The 20,095-nt window shown below is 44.9% G+C and overlaps 1 protein-coding gene across 1 annotated transcript; it reads right to left on the bottom strand.

Annotated features, from left to right (window-relative positions):
* Positions 1-290: 290 nt before the first annotated feature.
* Positions 291-2,759, bottom strand: MSC (musculin). The gene is made up of 2 exons (XM_075140645.1): positions 2,121-2,759; positions 291-1,349 (listed from the first exon to the last, which is right to left on the bottom strand). Exons 1-2 carry the CDS (start codon positions 2,646-2,648, stop codon positions 1,263-1,265), a joined length of 615 nt encoding a protein of 204 aa, XP_074996746.1. The 5' UTR covers positions 2,649-2,759; the 3' UTR covers positions 291-1,262.
* Positions 2,760-20,095: the final 17,336 nt, after the last annotated feature.

Below are 20,095 nucleotides of genomic sequence, written 5' to 3'. Positions count from 1 at the left end.
ACATCCATTCCTTAATTTACATTTATTTATTTTCCTGATTCACAGAAAAGCTTATGGCAGTGAATTCTAGAAGTTGTTAAAATGTGGTTTTCCCTGCTGATTGATATAGTACTGTACCTCACGTGAATTTTTTGGGGTGAAAGTCTTCTTGTCAGACTCTGTTGCTGGAGATGTATCTGCTCTCAAGAAATGAGGAAGATAACTGTGTTTACAAAAGCGAGTTTCAAGAACATGCATTCCAAAGACGTTCCTATATTGATGCAGTCACACACTATCACAGTACCAGTAAGTCATTGTAACCAAGCTTTTAATGTCATTTATAAAAAAATAGAGTTATTTACATTTGCAACTTATTTGATGGCATCCTCTTTTATTACAGCATTTGAATCGGTGAAGAAATGTCACTAGAACTCATTTGAGGGTAAACTTTTCAAAGATAAACATAACAGTACAGGAAAAATGTTTAAAACTGAATTCTTGGTCTTTTGCAGCATCATACAAACGCCTTCTTTACAACACATGCACCCTGGCCTTACGGTAAGCAGAATTCCCTTCCAGACTAAGGCATGGAAACTCTGCCACATTTCTAGGGACAGTCCCATATTCTTACACGTGGCACTTCAAGACATAACGAAAGGAATTAGTTTAATTCCAATGGACGGTAGCCTAAATGCAGAATGTAGCCACTTACACGTTTTTAAGAAAACTCTGGTTAAAAGGACAAAAAAAAGTATGACTATACTTATTGCATAGTTGCAGCAAACCGGATCCATGGGTACAAAAGCCATCAAAATATATTATAAATCTATCTGAGTTTCAAAGCTACTCTAAAATACTGCTTTGCTTTAGAATACAAATAACACTGTTTGGGGTTAGTTTGTAGAGTTGTATTTTGGTCCATGCTGTTAATTCTATATCATTATATTCCTCTTCCATTAGTTTAATAGCCTCAGAACAACAGGTCCTCAGGCAGTGGTAAGAATGATGAAGCCAAAGAAGGGCCTTTCCAAATCTCAGACTTTGCTGCTGCTGTCAGTTCATAAAAACTCTAATTTCCACCGCCTCCCTTCCTTACTGCTTTAAATAAACATCCCTCAGAACTCTGAGGGAAAAGAATGACAGGAGACACAGATTTAGACACTGTTAGAGATGTGGGTTTGTCCCCATCTTCTAGTCTTAAGCTGATAAAGCACAGCTCTTAAAAATATCCAGCCCATAAAAAAAAAAGATCAACAATAACAAAAAAACCCTGTTTACTTTGACTATGCGGTAGTTCCACATAATCTGCTGGCAGTAGAAACTTCTTTGGTGTCAGAGTCAGGTCTTCCTGAAACCACAAATGGCCAAGTCTGCAAGTGAAAAAAAGGTATTTCATATTAGAAAGAAAGTTTATCCTGGTATGAAACTGGAGCTTTATTACCGATAGATGTCTAACTCTGGTTCAGTTGCAAACACGTCATCATGTTTTAGTCCCTGTGGGAAGCACAGAGAGAGCTAAGTTCCTCTAACAAATATTTTCATTACGTTTTTCATTACAATTAAATGCTCTGCAATAGGGCTGCAACGTTCAGCAACAAATTGTCCTCATCAAAAATGCAACATTTCTCTTGCTTTGCAACTGTGTGCATAATAATTTTATAAATAAAAACCATATAAACTATTCAAGAACAATCACTCTGCACTATATAAGCAACCTTTTTACCCCTGTGGCACGCAGTTTTGTTCCAATGAACTAATGACGGCTTGCTTGTGCTCCAAGCAAGCCCGCAGAGCGAATTACTCCTTTTTCGGACATTGAGCTTGCCTAATGCCCGAGGAATTTATTTCTTTAGGGTTCCTTACTCCCACTCCCCAGAACAGGCACACCCGCCATCACCGTAGGCCAAACCCGGCTTGCGGGTCGCCCCCGGCCGAGGATGGCGAAGCAGTCGAGGCCGCTCCGCGGCTTCTTCGACGGCGGGCACGGCTTGAGAGCTGCCCGCGGGGGCCCGGGCCGGCGGGGTTACCCCGGCAGTGACCCGGGGGTTCCCCCGTGACCCCCGCGGGTGCCCCTCGCCGCGCATTCCGAAGGCGCCGGGGCCGCGACCGGCCGCCCGCCTCCGCGCCCCGCCGCGCCGTACCAGGTTGACGGGGTGGACGTAGCCGTTCTCGTAGCGGTCCTCCTGCAGGAGCTGCCGGAGGTGGGCGATGTAGCTGGACGCCAGGCGCAGCGTGTCCAGCTTGGAGAGCTTGGTGTCGGGCGGCACCCAGGGCAGGCTCGTCTTCAGCCGGGAGAACGCCTTGCTCAGCACCCGCATCCGCGCCCGCTCCCGCGCGTTGGCCGCGTTGCGCTGGGATTGCTTCCCCTCCGGCGGCGGCCCCCGCGGCCCCGACGCCGCCTTCTTGCTCCCGGGGCCGCCGCCCCGCGCCCGCTTCCTCTTGCAGCCGCTGCCCGCCGGCCCCGCAGCGCAGCTGCCCTCGCCGTCCTCCTCCTCCTCCTCCTCTTCCTCCTCCTCCTCCTCCTCCTCCGCCGCCGAGGAGTTGTCCCCCGAGGGGTAGAGCTGGCCGCGGGGCTGGCGCTTGGCCGGCGGCGGCGGATAGTCCAGCTGCAGCGCCCGCAGGTCCATCTCGGGCAGCTCCTCCGCCTCGCTCCCGGAGCCCGTGGACATCGCCCCGGGAGGGAGGCAGGGAGGCGGGCAGCGGGGGAGGCAGGAGGGGGCGGACGGCCGAGGCGCGCCGGCGAGTCGGCCCAGCGCGGGGCGGCCCCGCCGCGGAGAGTCGGTGCCGGCGCGGGGGGGCGCGGAGGGGGGATGCGCCCCTTGACAGCGCTATATATCGAGTGTCCGCGGAGCAAACCATCTGCCGGGCGGAGGGGAGGAGTGGGGGCGCGGAGGAGGGGGTAGGACCCGGCTGAGCCCCGCGTCGGGGGCGGCGCCTCTCCGCGCTGGCCCGCGGTCCGGTGCGCGAAGTCAGCCCCGTATAGCGGGGAACACGCGGGGGTGTCTCCAGGCGAATGTGTGCTCTTGGGAGTAACGGCGCCGTGCGAGTGAGAGCCTTTCCTCCGGGACAGAGCCCTCTCCTCGCCCCAGAGGAAGGAAAATCCCCCCAGGGCTGATCCCGCGAGTGCTTTGGCGGGGAGGGGGGCACCGCTCCCTGTATCTAAGGCGGCAGCAGCCGGGCTAAGGCTGAGCGCCGCCCGGGGCTCGGCCCCCGTCCCACCTGCATTCGCTCTCCTTCTTACCTTTTCTTCCAGGTCGGGGGATTTCCCCGCCGTATAAAGCCGCGCCCAGCCCCGCTCCTCGCAGCCGAGCGGTGCGGCAGGATGTGGCCAAGTCCCGACTGCGGGTCGGGCCCCCGCCCGCCGGGGTCTTCCCCTGCCCGCTGCCTGCCCTGCTCCGAGAGGCGGCTGTGCGGCCCCGGTGCCCCGCTGGCCAGCGGAACGCCGGGGCGGGCGGGGGCAGCAGGAGACGCGGCACTCAGGGATGGGTTTGCGATTTGTGCGGAGCAATGGAAAAAGTTGCTGGAAACGCGCGGACTGTGTTTTGGTGGTGTCGGTAACTTGGCGTGACGCTACAGAGGGTGGCGAATGAGTATAACGTGTCCGAGGGCTTCTCCGTCCTCAGAGCAATTAATGAAAAGCCAGTTAATTGGGCTGTGTACAGCTCTGTGTCACAGAGCGAATTAAACGAGAGAGCTTTTCGAGCGATTCGCGGGGATTTTTAACAAATTCCGTACTACAGCTTTCATAGAGTCCACGGGAGCGTGGGGGACCCAGCATCCACTGGAACTGCTGATATGCAAATTTAGTAGGGGTATAAATTAAAAAAAAAAAATCAAGCAACAACTTGTATCCCTCCCACACCCAAAATATCCCTTCTTTCCAAGATTAATAGCTAGCATTTGGTTCCTCTCTGGCCTTCACAGCCCTGTCTGGATACGGTTAACCAGAATAAAAAATCAGTTCGCAGAAAAGAACCTAATGGCTACAACAGGTGGAAAGATCTTGTCCCGCAATTTTTGCTCCCGGTTTTTCCCTTCCATTTTCCTCCCGGCCGAGTGGAACCTTCCCGGCTGCTGCCGCACAACTTTCCTGGCACCGCCGGCCGCCTTTTCGCCCAGCGCTTTGCACTTCACTCCCCGCCAGCCCTGTGGTCTTATTGAGGGCCACTTAACGCTGTATAAACCCCGGCTTCACCCGCTGGGGCTAGAACCACATCAGAGCCGGGTTTAACAGCAACCTTTCCAAGTGAAACTTGACATTTCTTGAACCACTGAAACAGGCAGCTGATCTTGCAACTGGATCTCTTGAACTTGGTTTGACACTACGATGTTCTTCTGGCTGGGTCCCACACGCTGTACGGTGAAAGGGGAGCGCGCCGGACTTCGGGGTTGCTCTGCCTCCCCAATTAGCCTACATTATCCGTATAAATATATATATATATATATATATAAAGATACTGCAGAGGAAGAGATATAGGTTTACTTTTTCCCCCCATCTGGGTTGTTTATACAGGTGCGGGCTGAACGCTTTCCCTGCTAAAGATTAATGGGGAAAGTGCTGAATTTCTTTAAACAAAGAAGAAAATGGTACCCAGTCTTAAAAGCCACAGTGGCAAATCTCACCTTTCGCGCTTGCCTCTGCCTCGGCGGATTTAAGGCGACGCATAATGGAGACTTCGTCTCATTTAATGAAGGGACTGGGGGGAGGAGTGGATAGCCAAATTCTCAGATTGTCTTTGCCTGCTTCTTGGTTAGTAAAGTAAATCGGAAATGCGATGGAGTAAATGAGGAACGAACGTCAGGGGTTACTTCGGATTTTCGCCCAACGAAACCGAGCAGAACTGACTCCTCTCACATCCATCAAACCTCTAATTTTTGCGACCCTGACCGAGATATCATTTTCAGGATAAAGTCTTTGATGGGGCCAGGGCATTACATCATGCTTCCATTTGTCCTCTAGTCAAGACTTTGATCCTTCATGCTCTCTGTGTGCTGAGTAGGGAAAATGTCCCTGGTATACCAGGGCAGCATTTTGCACCCGTTATCAGGTGCAGTCCCTTTCCCTTTTCTCCGTTAAAAGGTAAAAACACCATCTGATCTATGCCCGGGCTCCGAGGCCAGCATCCTCCCCTGTTTCAGGGTCACGCAGGGGGGGCAGCCCGGGTCTGCAAAACCCAGCGTGCGTGTGGAGGGGAAGGAGCAGCAGCTAAAACGGCTCCTGCGTGGGAAGAAGCTACAGAGAGGACCTTCCCCAGGGAGCTCTCCTCTGCCACCGTTGTTGGCCCCGAGGCCACAAAAAGCAGCTTTTCTCTGCTGAGGGGAGATCCCTGATTTGGGGGGACGCACTGGGACGGAGTGGGTTTTTTTCATACTTTTCCAGAAGACATTTTAGTAAATAAATTTAACCAACGAACCCAAGCAAAGAGGACTCCACGAAAACCAGATTTCTCCTTTATCTTTGCAGCAGCTCAGGGTGTTTGGTGCTGCACCTGAGGACCGACGAGGGAGCGGGCGGAGAGCATCCCCGCGCAGGCCGGGCTGCGCCGGTGCCTGGGAGCCTCCGCCCCCGCCTCAGAGTGCAGCTCTAACAACCCGGCAGGTATCCGGGACGAGGCAGAGGGGCTCTAAGCCTTTTATTTTCTTCCTAAAGTTTCAGAATAAATTACAGCAAAAAGCAAAAGAGGAAAAAAAAAATCCAGAGGCCAAGTCTGTAAAACGCAGGTTATCTCCGCGAGGACAGGAGGGGCAACTGCTAAAAGCCCCTCTTTCGCATTCATCCTCTGGGGTGTTGGCAACGGCAAAGCAGGGTGGAGGAGGGAGATGATGTGTTCTCGATAAAGTACTTTAAATAAGGCTTTCCTTTGGCATTTGTCCTTTCCTCGAACTCAGCAGCGTTACCGAGTCACTTCGCTCCGACCTAAAGTGCACTTACACTTTTTCGGAAAGACCTCGGTGTAACAAGGGCGGTTTTATTCATTTTCTCGCGGTGGTGAGAAAGGCAGGATGTCTGGAGGGGAGGAGGACAGCGTCTGGCAAACGTCTCAGTCTTGATCTCTTCACAAGCGTCTACAACACACATCCAGGCTGCGTGAAAAGCATGCAGGGCTTCTGCCACGAAGGGATACTTGATATTGCTGGTCCCGTAGGGAAAGTAGGTGGATGAATTATAACCTTTGCTAAATGCCACCTAGAGCAAATACACCTCTGCATGGCTCAGATCCCCCGGTGAAGGCACCCAGTGAAAGGACAGTGTCCCTCATTCCCCCACCAATCCTGCCCCCGCTAAAAACGCCTGTACCAGGAATGCTGTTTGCTACAGCCCGTGTCGTGGGTGCCCTGTCCTCAGCCAGAGGTCTGGCACAGGTCGAGGTACCACTAAAGGATGCCCTTTCCTAATGTCGCTTCCTAAGGTGACAGCGCCGTGGTGCCCATGTCCCAGTCCCCTGGCAGGCACCTAGCTGAGGATGCTCCGTGTGACCTAGTCCAGCTCCCCTGGCCTGGGGGGGGGGGGGGAGGGGGCATCCTGAAAGCATCACGGGGGAATGCAGGAACCGCTATCCCGAGCAGTTACTGGAAATGAGTGTGTATCTCTTGGGGGGGCCTCCCAAAAAAGTGGCTTTCCACAATGTAAGAAAATTAAAAACTACTCAGTGGGTCAACCCATGTCAAATAAAGCAATCGGGGATAAATTAACCCCTGGAAGGAAAAAAAAAAAAAGTATTTACTAGAATTTATTTTGCCTAGCGAGTACGAACCTTCCCATCACGGGACACGCTCGGCGATTTACTGGCTGACGGGACTTAAAAAAGAACCCGGGTTTAAAAACCTCCTCTCCGCCCCCCCGGCACCAGCCGGCGGGCCCGGGGCTGCCCCGCTCCGCTGCCCGGGAGCCTGCGGGGCCAGCCCCGCTGTGGCGCAGGCAGCGCTCTCCCCGCCGGCGGGGGGGCTGTGCCGGGGCGAGCGCCGGCCCGGCGGAGGAAGCCCTCGGCTCGGGGAGGAGCAGGCACCCGCTCGGCCGGCGGGCACAGCTGCAGGGCGCCGAGAGTGGGGCGGGCGGGCGGGGGTGCTGTGCGGGCGGCTGCGGGGCTGGGTGTGCCACCTGGGCTGCGGGGAGGGTTCGCGCTCCCGGCTCAGCAACCCTGAGCATAAGCGGGGACATGCTTTTTAAATAAAAAAAAACAGGTTTGTCCTTCGAGCCGCTAATTTTCCCAAAGGAGGTCCTGCTCCGCAGCGCAAGGCGAGAGTATCTTCCCCGAGGAAAGAAATCGCTCCCCGTTATTTACTCCTTCTCCCCGACATTTCCAGTGCAAAACCGACATTGAGACGTTATCAACTGTAAAGGATCGCTGCTTTCCCCGGAGTTTGGGCAGCAGTGAGTTTTGCTCAGGTGTCCCCAACTTTCAGCAGGGTTTCCCCTGTGGAATAGCCAGGCAAACTCTAAATACCTCCTGGCGCCAGAAGAAAGTTCTCATGTAATAGATACCCGCTGGTGTGAGAACATGGATTCTGCTCACTTTGTCAATCAGCCCGGGTGGGGGGGTTTGAGGAGGGGAAGATGGAGATTTATTTTAATTAAAAAAAAGAGAAAGAAGTATTTTTCGCTAATTCTATTTTTTTAATGATGCCTGGAGATGTGCTGTTGGCCTAAAAGGACCAGAATTAATGGTGCTGTTTAAAGCGCAGTTTATTTCTTCTCTTGGAGCAAATTAGCTGGAATAACAAGCAAACATCAGGCAAGAGGAAACACTGTGTTAGTCTCCTCCTTGTGTTTCACTCTGAGAGGGAAGCCCACCAGAGCAAGACGGAAGAGATGGGGAGAGATAACACCACTACAGCACTTCATTATACTTGAATGCTCCAGCACACTCGCTCGCTTTGGCTGGGCTACAGCAGAGCAGATGGAGGAGTGCAGCTTCCCTAGGAACTGCTAGCGAAGTCAGTGGGGCTCTCAGATGGGGGCACACAGCTGGTGAGACAGCTTCCTGGTCAACAGGGGGAAAATCACTGCCCAGGGTTGTCTGGAGTCAGAGAAAACTCCAGCGCTCCAGCATCATCTCTCTAGCTGTATTGAGGGAAAGCTGCAAAGGGCACACAATACATGCAGACTGAAGTTATGGAGGCCTCACATTCAGTTGTCTGGTGAAATTACTCCTCATTTTCTCTAGGGAACAAATTTTCTATGGAAGGCATCTAGGCATCCTCCTGAAGATCAGGCAGATCAGCATCTTGCAACACCTTAACTCAACAGCACTCAGGCTCTGCTAAGTGCAGGCCATGTTGGGATAGATGCTCTTTCTCTTGTAAGAGACAGCATCACTCTGGCTGTGCTCTGTTCCCCTTCATAGAATATTGTGTATCCGGGTATAATATTTACTTTTTTAGCTATTTGAATTGGTGGACCTATAATGCACCTAGATTTAAAATTGATAAAATTACAAGTGACCACATCCTGCACTATTGGGTTAATTCCGGATCTGAGACATATGACGTGACATGGTGCCGACAATGATTTTTAGATGTAATAGACATGGTTCTTCTAGTATGTGATCTTGACATATATAGGTAGGTCTGTATTTAAAAAAGAAGAGCTTAAAGTGTTAGAATTCAGCTGTGATGTTTTAACACCAATTTTCCCACTTTCTGAATGCTTGTTTCCATATTCTACATGATATTAAACCAGAAATTTCATTCTTTTCACAGTACTTCTAAAAAGTGCTCCTACATCTGAAAACACTTCATTACCATACTAGCGCTTTACATTTTAAGTAGCTAAAATGTTCCAGAGTCTCTCAGGCTACTTCCTGCCACCATCTTACGGTATGCTCTTTACAGATACTTCTTGATGGCTGAAGATGAATTCTTTTGCAAGTTACTTTGTGGGGCCTTTTTTTTTATTGCTTAGGACAAGGAATAAGACCTGAAAAAGAGACTGGAGATGTCTGAAGCTATAAACTACGAACGGCAGTGAAATAAGCTTTTGTAGACATAGCTGTCATATTCACAACTCAAATGGTAAAACTTAGAGGAGGTTTGTGTCTTTCATTTCTATATTCAGGAGCAAATTTCATTTTTAGAAAAAACTATTCGGATTTCAGATAATGGTGATCAGGCTACGAGGAGATACGCCCCAGATGATTTAATCCTGCAGAATATCTCTATCAGCAGAATATAATCTCTTAAACCAATGACGCTGGGAACTGGAGATCTCTTTCTTCTCTCTACAGACCTTTAAAATTTGCCTTTTTTCTTTGATGGTTCATTGTTCATAGCAGGCACCTCACAGGTGAGGTCAGACTTTTGTCCTTTACCTTTCCTTACTTTACCATTTGAATTACATTAATAGCTAATTATCGAGAGCAAAACAGCATCACAAAAGATACTTTTCTTTCTTCCTTTCATGGTAGATTTCTCTTGAGTCAGCAGTTGGAAAACAAAATGCATCTGGATTTGTCTACATTTTGCTAAACAAAATGGCTATTCTGTCAATACCAGGGTTCTTGGCAAGGCTGAACCCGTGCTATTAAAGGGTTCGTACAAGAACATTTTTAGAATTATTACTTAAAATTAAACAGAGCAGTTAACCTAATCTTGCAAAATTGGAGGCATGCCTTGTATTTTGAACAGATGCCTGTGAAAAGAAAAATGACAACACTACTGAGCAAGTTCATCAACTAGCATAAAAAATTACAAAGCCATCAATTTTAACTGAGCTGACACAGTGACGCAAGTTGAAAATCTGATTCACAATGTCTTGGTCTTTTCCTGTGGACCCTGGGTTAAAATAGGAAACATTCACGCCAAAATAAGTAGAACTGCATTTGGCGTAAATCTGGAAAAAAAAGAGTGCTTGACTAAGGGCCTCTTGATGCAACTAAAAATATACAGTAATGGATTCCACAGTCCGTTTGAGAGTGAGACTACCCATGGTCCTCTCTCAAGGATGTTTTTCTATGTGAAACCTGGGTTTAAGGACATTTACAAATTCTCTCACAGGTATACTTAGCATAGCTTAGATGGTTATCAGTATATAAAGCAGTATGTATTAAATAACACGTGTCTTTGCAAACAAGCACAGACTGAGATATATGTTCTACTGGTAAGAAAACTTCTCATAATTAATTTTATTATTCTTTCGCTGGGGAAAAAAGACAAAGATTACTTCAGAAAGCACCCAGGGCCTCTTCAAAAGTAGTGTTGTCCTCTTTGAGATGGAGTTGGATCTTCATAGTAGCTACTGCAAAATTCCTTTAAATTCTAATTGCTGCATTTCTACTATCGCACTAGCTGACCATTTCTAAGGAAAGATTATCGGGAATCAATATAATGGTTTTCTGGCCTTGTTATCCAATCTTGTGCGCACTTGCAGTAGGATACTGCATAGAATGCTTTAAGACTTAATTGTTGATATGTTCACCTTAATTGGCTTAAAAAGTGCAAGTGCAACCTGCTTATAATTGGTAGTTAAAGGAGAGTACATTTACAGTTGACTTACCTTGACTATTATTACTTGCAGTTCTCCTCTTACCTCTTTCTTAGGCCGTGATTGCACTGCCTCACCACGAGGCACTGCCCATGAGAGGTCAGGATCCCATGACGCCCTGATGTAATGGATGCCAAAACCAGTAAGCTGCTGTTTTGGGTTCATGAATCAGGATCATATTCTACATTACAGGGTCAAATGAAGAACATCACCTTAGATGCTGCCAGTGCTCTGCTGCAAGTGGAGCAAGGTGACAAGGGGCAGGATAACGATAAAGTGATTGACAAGGCAGAAGTTAGTGCAACACACTCAACTGGAAATAATACTTCCAGGAAATTGTTATGATTGTTTTGGAAAGTGTTAATTCTTTTTGGTCTAAGTACATGTAGACTGAATGCATACTTCTATTCTATTCAAACAAAGCAATGAAGCAGTCACCAGAAATTAAACTGACGGGTTGTGTAGGAGGAAATGCAGCTGATGCATCTATTCAAGAGCATGATGCTCTACTCATTTGTACATTCATTGCCCCAGATTTCCAAGTAAAACCAGCAACATAACACTTTCCTTACAATCAATTTAAAGAGCCTTGCAAGAAGTGACTCACACACTAGAGCAATTACAAGTTTTATATGTTTATCTTTGTATTTTTCTTAGTCTCTGAAACTCCTGAACACACATGCCTTTCAACAGACAATCCTGATATCATCTGATTCAAATTACAAGGTTATCCAAAACTGATTCGCTTCCTTTTTCAACCTAATACCAATGGAGAGACAGCAAATTGTTTGCCCCTGTCCCAATCCAAGATTTAGAAATCTCAGGGATCTGAGGTTTCACACACACTCACCATTAAGTCTAACAACTTAATTAACAGCTTTAACTGCATTTGGAGATAAATCAAAGATGATGAGAAGATTCTTTAATTTATATGGACATCAGTGTAAGTTTCTTTTTTTAATTTTGCCATAAAAGTGTTCTTAACTAATCCTACATTCAAATAAACTTTGAATAGAAGACAGGAATGAGATCTGTTAAGCCTTTGCACTCAGTTTCTTAAAATTATGGTATGCTATCCAATCTACCAACTTCAAGAAGCTGGCCTCTGGCAAGTCTGCTTTTATTATGTTTTGGTTTAAGGTCTCTAAAGCAAAATGATTAAGATAGTTTGGACCTGTGGTAAGCACATTAATCTTCATAGTGTTGGCTGAATAAGGAAAGGTGAACTGGTGAGCTGATACTCTTTGCCATAAAACCAGAAAGACTTAGAAAAACAAAGTGTTTAAAACATGGAAATTATCTAACCTTGAAGCAGGGAAAGTCATATTTCTTGATATAGCCATTTTCTGAACGTCTTCTTTATCAAGTTTATTTGGCCTAATAGCAAAGTGTTCATTGTTCCTAGAGAAATTCCATGGTTGCTTAATGAACAAGGGTCAGAGGCTATTACAGAAGATTACGTACAAAAGCAAAACCAAAATGTTTCTGACTTTTTGAGAATGCTCTTATGTTAATGTGCGCGTTATGTCTATCAGCTTATAAAAAGGCTCTGGAAACAGAGAGAACTGCCTAAAAATGTAAAGTGCTTTGGCTGGAGCTGTCCTGATCTTATTGCTGTGCATTTTGCTTTTGTGAGTGCTTGATGTACAGACCCAATATAAAATAAGGGCTGCATTATTTGGCTGCTGTTTGTAAAAATGAAAGAGTAAGGTGAAAGATGAGTAACTCCAGGTCTATGGGGAACTGGTGGGGCATGGATACAGCAGATAGTTTATTGCTTTACTTGGAGGAATGATCACCAGGTTCAGTGAGTTCATCAGATTTCCAGACTTGTAGTAGAATGTAGGTAATAAAAAAACTACAGGTGCATATAATCAGTCCTTCAAGCACTGAACATTTCTGTGAGTGAAAAAGGTGCTTTTAAAAAACCTGTAACATCACTATATGGTAAAAAATTGGGCTCTTGTGTTCCAGCCAAGCAGAAAGGAACAAACAGACCAACTAACAGACCTTTGAAGATGTAACCATTATTTTCAAGATTGTTATTTGTCATATTGTGGAAAGGCAAACTAAATGCTTCACTTGCTTATCTAAAAGAGCATGTCAGGAGGCAATAGGAAGAGTATAGGTATAGTTTCTCATATGACTTCAGAAAGAAAAGCTTCGCAGTAGTATCCTGTGAAGCATTCACCCTAAATAGAGACTGGACTTATAGAGCAGATGCTGCAGAGATTTATGTAGTCTCAAAAGATTGTTATTAGTGTTTGGAAATCTCATAATATTATTAAATGGATATAATGACAGAAAGGGAAGAACTTGAATGGATTATGTATCAGTTTGGAACAAATATATCAATTGTACATTAATGTTGATCAACACCTGCATCGTCAGCATAAGTAGAAACATTGAAAGGCAGGTCCAAATATACCTTCTGATGCTTTTAGTGAAACAGCAGATATTGTTTTTATCAAAAGTACCTGAAAGATTTAGCAAGCTAAGATTCAGCTGGTGCCAAACTAAGATGCAGGTGAAGATAGATGATAAACACAATCACCAATTCTTAATCACGCCTGCGATTAGAAGTAGTCACTTGTGGTAATGATGGGTAAGTTTTCCAGTGAAGAAATACACATTAAAACAAAACTATCCAAAGGGATATTTCACTTCAAGAATATGTAAATAACTTACTCTTTGGTTTTATGCCACATTAAAAAAAAATTATGATTGCAGTGTCTCTGGAGCAAATCCAACAGAAGTGAGCAGAATAAGGTCATGTCCAGGATCCATAAGGCTAATCCTTTACACGATTTTATGTAAATCACTGTGGTTTTAGGATGATAGGATGATTCAAGGGGGCGTGTTCTGCCATTCTTTACCTCAAAATTAGCATTTATGCAAGATACATAGCTAATGCCTCTGTACTTAGCTATGTGTAGCATTTGAGATGCAGATAAATTAGCATAAACCTGGTTCAGGATGCAGTTCATCTCAACTAACTTCAGCCATCTCAAGGTTTGGTATCACAACTCAGCTAGTTAGGAGTGAGTGGCAAGAGTTATAGTTTATAGGTCAAAATGTCACCTGTTAAATTTGTTACATGGAATGTCACAATGTGGGAGGCATTCATAAGGCAGCATAATGAAATACTGCACAGACATTCATTTCTTCCTCTGTGTTCTTCAGATTAATAAGATGTTGAAGCTCAGGCACATTCAGGTAGAAACAGAGATCATGCCTGAACAGGAAAGGAAATATGATTAGAAAGATCTTTCTGTTTAGAGAACTTTGCCTTTCAGCAGAAGCAAAAGATTAGTGAGAGCTTAGGCCTCGTACCAGAAACCTTTATGATGTGTCCTTTGTGTCTCTAGAACTCTATCATGAACAGCAAAACTGGAGTAGAGCATACTATACAATAAAAAAAAAAGTTTGACTTTTATGCTTCTTTTGGTTCCTCTCCTCATCCTTGCTATGCTGAATAATTGTATCTGAACAAAACAGTATTTACTACCCTTTCCAAGCAGCCGTGGTACTCATCTTCATCCATAATATCCTTTTTAAGATAACTTGATAATTTCAGGAAGGATAAAGTATTCAGGAATAGGATAACTTATTTGGCTCCCCCCCCCCCCGCCCCCCCCCCCCGGCCTTGCTTTTTAAACACATCAAAAATTAATTTAAGAAGAAAGTTGAGTCCTATGGTCCATTGAGTCCAGTCCTGTTATAGTGGCTAAAAGTAAGTAAGTGTCTAGAAGAGTGTATGTAAAGGGCAGGAATATGATGATATTTTTCAGAAAACTCTCTCGACTGCCACTAATTTGAGTCTCAGTAATTTTCTGAGCCAGATATTTAGTCTTTAAATGTAATGGACCTTGTTAGATTTTTCTTCCATGAGTTGACTGTGGAATCCATGTATGCTTTTACCATCCCAGTATTCTGCAGCAAAGCCTAATTAAACACATAAGGTGACAAATCACTTTCAGTAATTTAAGAGCAGACTAAGGGTGGATTAAGAAGCTTATAGGAGACTCAGGCTACTGCAGAACACACTAAATCACATGTGCAGACTGTGTTGTCTGCATTGGGCGTACGTAGTAAATCCCATGTGCCATATTTCCTATGAATGTGCATTCCAGTTGGGTGGGACTGGTGCAGTGGATTTGTCACATCCAGCTCTGGACAGAAGACATACTGACAGCTGATTGTTGAGTCCCCATTCAAACTGTGATCTGAGACGGAAGTCATAGAATCATAGCATCATAGAATCATTTAGGTTGGAAAAGACCCTTAAGATCATCGAGTCCAACCGTAAACCTAACACTGCCAAGTCCACCACTAAACCATGTCCCTACGTGCCATGTCTTTTAAATACCTCCAGGGATGGTGACTCAACCACTTCCCTGGGCAACCTGTTCCAAAACTTGACAACCCTTTCGGTGACGATATTTCTCCTAATATCCAATCTAAACCTCCCTTGGTGCAACTTCAGGGCATTTCCTCTTGTCCTATTGCTTGTTACTTGGGAGAAGAGATGGATGCCCACCTCACTACAATGTCCTTTCAGGTAGTTGTAGAGCGCGATAAGGTCTCCCCTGAGCCTCCTTTTCTCCAGACTAAACAACCCCAGTTCCCTCAGCCGTTCCTCATAAGACTTGCTCTCTACATCCTTCACCAGCTTCGTTGCCCTTCTTTGGACACACTCCAGCACCTCAATGTCCTTCTTGTAGTGAGGGGCCCAAAACTGAACACAGAATTTGAGGTGCAGCCTCACCAGTGCCGAGTACAGGGGGACAATCACTTCCCTAATCCTGCTGGCCACACTATTTCTGATACAAGCCAGGATGCTTTTGGCCTTCTAGGCCACCTGGGCACACTGCCGGCTCATGTTCAGCCGGCTGTTGACCATCACCCCCAGGTCCTTTTCCACTGGACAACTTTCCGGCCACTCTTCCCCAAGCCTGTGGCATTGCATGGGGGTGACCCAAGTGCAGGACCCGGAGCTTGGCCTTGTTGAGCCTCAGCCCATCGATCCAGCCTGTCCAGGTCCCTCTGCAGAGCCTTCCTACCCTCGAGCAGATCAACACTCCTGCCCAACTTGGCGTCATCTGCAAACTTACTGAGGGAGCATTCGATCCCCTCATCCAGATCGTTGATAAAGATATTGAACAGAACTGGCCCCAATACTGAGCCAGTTACTTGGGAAAAGAGACAGATGCCCACCTGGTGTTCCCTGTACTTGGGAACACCACTTGTGACAGGCTGCCAACTGGAGTTAACTCCATTCACCACAACTCTTTGGCCTGGCCATCCAGCCAGTTTTTCACCCAGCGAAGAGCATGCCTGTCTAAGCCATGAGCAGCCAGTATCTCCAGGAGAATGCTGTGGGAAATGGTGTCAAAGGCTTTACTAAAGTCCAGGTAGACAACAGCCACAGCCTTTCCCTCACCTACTAAGCGGGTCACCTTGTCATAGAAGGAGATCAGGTTAGTCAAGCAGGACCTGCCTTTCATAAACCCATGCTGACTGGTCCTGATTATGTGGTTGTCCTGTGGGTTATAATCCCTTAGCATTAGCATCAAATTTTGCTGTATACTTTTTGTGCTACCTGAAAAGCAAGAGACGACAGCACTGTGTGCCTAGCTTGGCGTTATTATTATCTCCACTCTGGATTTCCCCACCTTTTCAAGGACACAATGCACTGCAAGCAGATTCCAGAAAGTCACACTACAATCAAAAAGAATGACCCAGAACAGAGTTTCAGGATCACCAACAGTTTAGATAATTTTCCTGTAGTGTCTTTAGCATAGGAAATTACTCCATAAGCTGTTTTAAAAAATATATTTTCCCTAAACACGTTTTATGTCTTGGCTCTGAAAACATATGGAAAGACCATATGCTTTCATTTGCATAATCCCTTTTGCCATTTTAACTGGCATCAGCCAAGAAGTTTCTCTATAAATTGAAGATTCCACCCTCTAGCACTGAAATATTTACTCATCTTCCTTTTTACTGTTGAAAACAGGCCTGTAGTCTTCAGTGAATGAATTTATTTTAATTTAACAAGCATTCCTTTATTTTACTCTTTTTGTTACCATTGACTGACCACTTGTTTCTAGACAACAGATTTCAAGGATTTAGTGTATCAGTTTTCTCCTCCTGAAGACACCTACAATTGAGGTTTCTTCACAAAGACTTTAGTGTCATCACTCACACACTGAAATATTTGGGATGCTTTTTTTTGTTATTAGAAAGGGGTTATTAAATCAAGATAAAAAGTAAAAACTTTTACTTCATTGTCTAGGTAGCTTATGGGTTTATAGAGAAGGTCAGGAAGAAAAGTCCATTTTTGAATCAAGTACTTTTCTATACAATGGGGACATCTGAGCTTCCTGTTGCTGATCTTTTATAGTATGTACAAATCCTTATTCATTCACCCAGTTAATACAATTTTCTTGTACGAAACTGTCAGCCACATGTATTCCACAAAAAGTATCTCTCTTTTGCATAGGCTGTCAAGGGATGTCAGAACCAAAAAAATCTTCCAGCTACCCTCTTTCAAACCTGTATTTCTCATATGCAAGTAAGCTGGCAATAAGCTCTCTCCTGGAGACTCATCTAGAAACAAGGCAAGTAGTTACTATTCTTCATTCTGGCCCCAAGTTCCTTCTGAACACTTTCAGCCACTCCCTGAGTCTGGCAAGCTCCAGCACTGTCTGAGAGGCCGAGGCTGCTTGGCTGCCTTTTCACTCAGTGTTGCCATCAACATGGCTGTCCCTGCAGGTAGGAGGAGGTTTTCTGTCACTGTCTGAGCTTTGCAATTCAGGGGATCACACACCAAGATCCAAGTGCTTTAGTGTGCATGGAGGATCATTTATATGGCTCGTTTTCTGTTTTGCAGGTAATTCTCTTCTCCCTATGAAATCAAAGTACTTTATTTTTAGGAAGAAGCAAAGACCAGCTGTTTTCTAATTTTCAGTAGCTAAGGCTTTGTATTGCAAGACTCAACAAAGTCCCTGATGACAGCTTTTGGAGATGAACCCTACTGATTTTGCATTGCTCCTTTTTATGGGATGCTCTGGACCTGGAAGCAGAGATAGTCCTGTGACCTAGCGTAAAACTGCTGGCACCCAAATCTGGAAGATGACCACATGGAACAAAGGAAAAAAAAGCAAGCCTGAAAGTAGATGCTCTTCTTGCAGATTGCTTTACTGCAGTCAGATCTCCATCCAAGATGTTTACAGGAAAGTTTTTGCTGATCCAAGGGAAAATTTAAAGTAGCTTCACAAATATTAATTCATTCTTGAACAAAAACCATCTGGGTGGCAATGGTAAATTTGCAGACCTCTACAGTTCTACCAAAAGCGTTCTTAAAAAGATTAAGGAGACTTCCATGGCAATTCAGGAGAGAAGTGAATGAGGAATGAAAAGAGTCGCGGAACCTTCCGTGCCATCACTGGAGACATCATATGGCTGAACTTGCTTTTTGTAGTCATCTTTCATGGAGTCCTGAAAAGTAGTCCATGGATCTTGTTCAGAAAGACCAGATTTCAGAAATCGCCACTACAAAGTGCTACTCAGTGGTACAAAGTGCTGTTAATTTCACACCTTTTTATTTATTCAGGATTTTTTCATAAGGATCATTTACAAGAAGCAATTACCGGTGTAAATGAAACCAGAAGCAAAGAATCTCTGGTACTGAGGTACCACTAGAAATGAAAATATATATTTTTGGAGAGGGAAAGTGAGATACTTATGGACAGGACACTGTCTAATACTGCCTTTGTCGGCAGTTAACTTCTGTAGCACTGCTGTGCGCACTTTTCTTATGAAGAGCCTACACTCACGAATCTGCTTGGGCATACTAGGGTCCATAAATTTCCCACTCAATACAATGGATCAGCCAAAGAATTGAATGGTAACATTAGACAAGTATAGGCATATATTTATAGGCATGTAGTTCACAATTTATAGGTGCAGGGGATGGGGAAGCAAACAAAGATTTATTACTATCATTAAACAGTAAAAGCATCAATATTAAATCATGCAGTCTTCTTGAAAGAGGGACCAGACTTGTGGGGTGACTTGCATAAGCACATTTCTGTTACTTCCTGAGACAAAAATTGGTGGAATACTCTCCTAAGACTTTACTGAAGGCACAAAATAAGTATGATTTATATAGGTCTGCCCTATATATAGTTGATGTGCTACTAATAGTTATATATCCATTAAAATCTACAATTTATGTTCTGGAAGAAATTAATAAATACAACCAATTTAACCAGATATAATTTTATTAAATTGATTATGTTAAATCTGAAATATGAAATACAGAAAGCCGTGATTAAACAGCTGTAAAATACGTTTGCGTTTGTGTGGTCTAAACAAATGAGGGACTCAAGAGTCAATATTTCTCCTCACCTCCGTCAGTTTCACAAGATGAATTTTCCTCCCGTTATTTCAAAATTAAAAAATGATTTGTTGGATTGGAAAAATTTACATTTGGCTTGGCTTGGCCGTATAGCTGTGGTTAAAACAAATAGCTTGCCAGAAATCAATTTCCTATGTCAGGTCCAGCCAGTATGGACACCAAAAACAGCTCTTGAGGAAACCCAAGCAGTAGTTGCTGCATTTATACAGGACTCTGATGGATCCTCAGAGTGAGTAATGTCTCTGAGCTTTATGCAGCTTTTCTTGTGGAGATAGGTTTCCTTTTTTGCAATATACCTTTGCACTGAACTTGGCTGAGAAGAAAGCATTCTAAAACCACTGTTCCCAAACTGAATCTTTGACATATGCAGCTCTGTTTGCCAGTGTGGTTTCATGAGCTGGTTTGGACTCCAGCAGTAGACTTAGTCTTCAAAATGTTTTGTCATCAGCAAAGGTTTGATGACACACGCAACCCTTTTCAACACATGATGTCATCTCTTAGTCAATTAAAATAAAATAGCACAGAGTACTGAATTAAAATGGCAAGGCAAAGCTTAAATAACCTGTCCTGTTTTTCTTTTCTCAGTTAAATAAACCCTTGGCTCTTTCCTGGCTTCACCAAACTATCCTGGATTGCATTGTCCCAAGTGCTGGAAGAACAAGAATACTGAATATTCTAGTTTGTTTTCTTAAGTGGTGTCTCACATCCAAGTTCAAATACGACAAGGTTTCTGATCATAGAAATATCATCCATAATGTCCTTGCGGCCAGTCGTCACTAAGGGTACATGCCTTGTTGGACATGCATTTCATTTCCAAAACTCTTCTGGTAACAAGTTGTTATTTTTGATAATCCATTCATGTAAATTCTAAAATATCTGTTTAAACTATACTCAGCCAACTCAACTTACCTGAGTTCAATGAAATTGCTGCATATTGGGGAACATCCTGAAACTTCTCTAAAGACCACATTGTCCTTTCGGACAGCAAATCCAGAACCATGGTCTCAAATGTGGCTAAAACCATCTTAAGTGTCTTGCATCCAGGCTTGACTGCTTATAAGACCTTCCTCATTGTCTGCGTTCAGACAATTTGCAGGCTGTCCAGCTGGCAGCCATATAAACATGGGGCAGATCTGGGAGCACACCCACCTCCCATTTTCTCTTGTGACTGCCTCAGAGTGGTGCAGACATAGTTTCTCAGCCTGGTGAGA

The sequence above is a fragment of the Calonectris borealis genome, chromosome 2, assembly GCF_964195595.1.
Source record: "Calonectris borealis chromosome 2, bCalBor7.hap1.2, whole genome shotgun sequence".
Classification (NCBI taxonomy): Eukaryota; Metazoa; Chordata; class Aves; order Procellariiformes; family Procellariidae; genus Calonectris; species Calonectris borealis.
Note: the sequence above shows the minus strand (reverse complement) of the source record. Positions and strands in the feature narration are given on the sequence as shown.

What these genes read in the sequence shown, in the direction of transcription:
- MSC (XM_075140645.1), bottom strand. Translation starts at nt 2,648, where the DNA reads ATGTCCACGGGCTCCGGGAGCGAGGCGGAGGAGCTGCCCGAGATGGAC. An exon ending in ACGTCCACCCCGTCAACCTG is followed by an intron (nt 1,350 to 2,120) that starts GTACGGCGCGGC and finishes TTTCACTTGCAG; the next exon opens with ACTTGGCCATTTGTGGTTTC.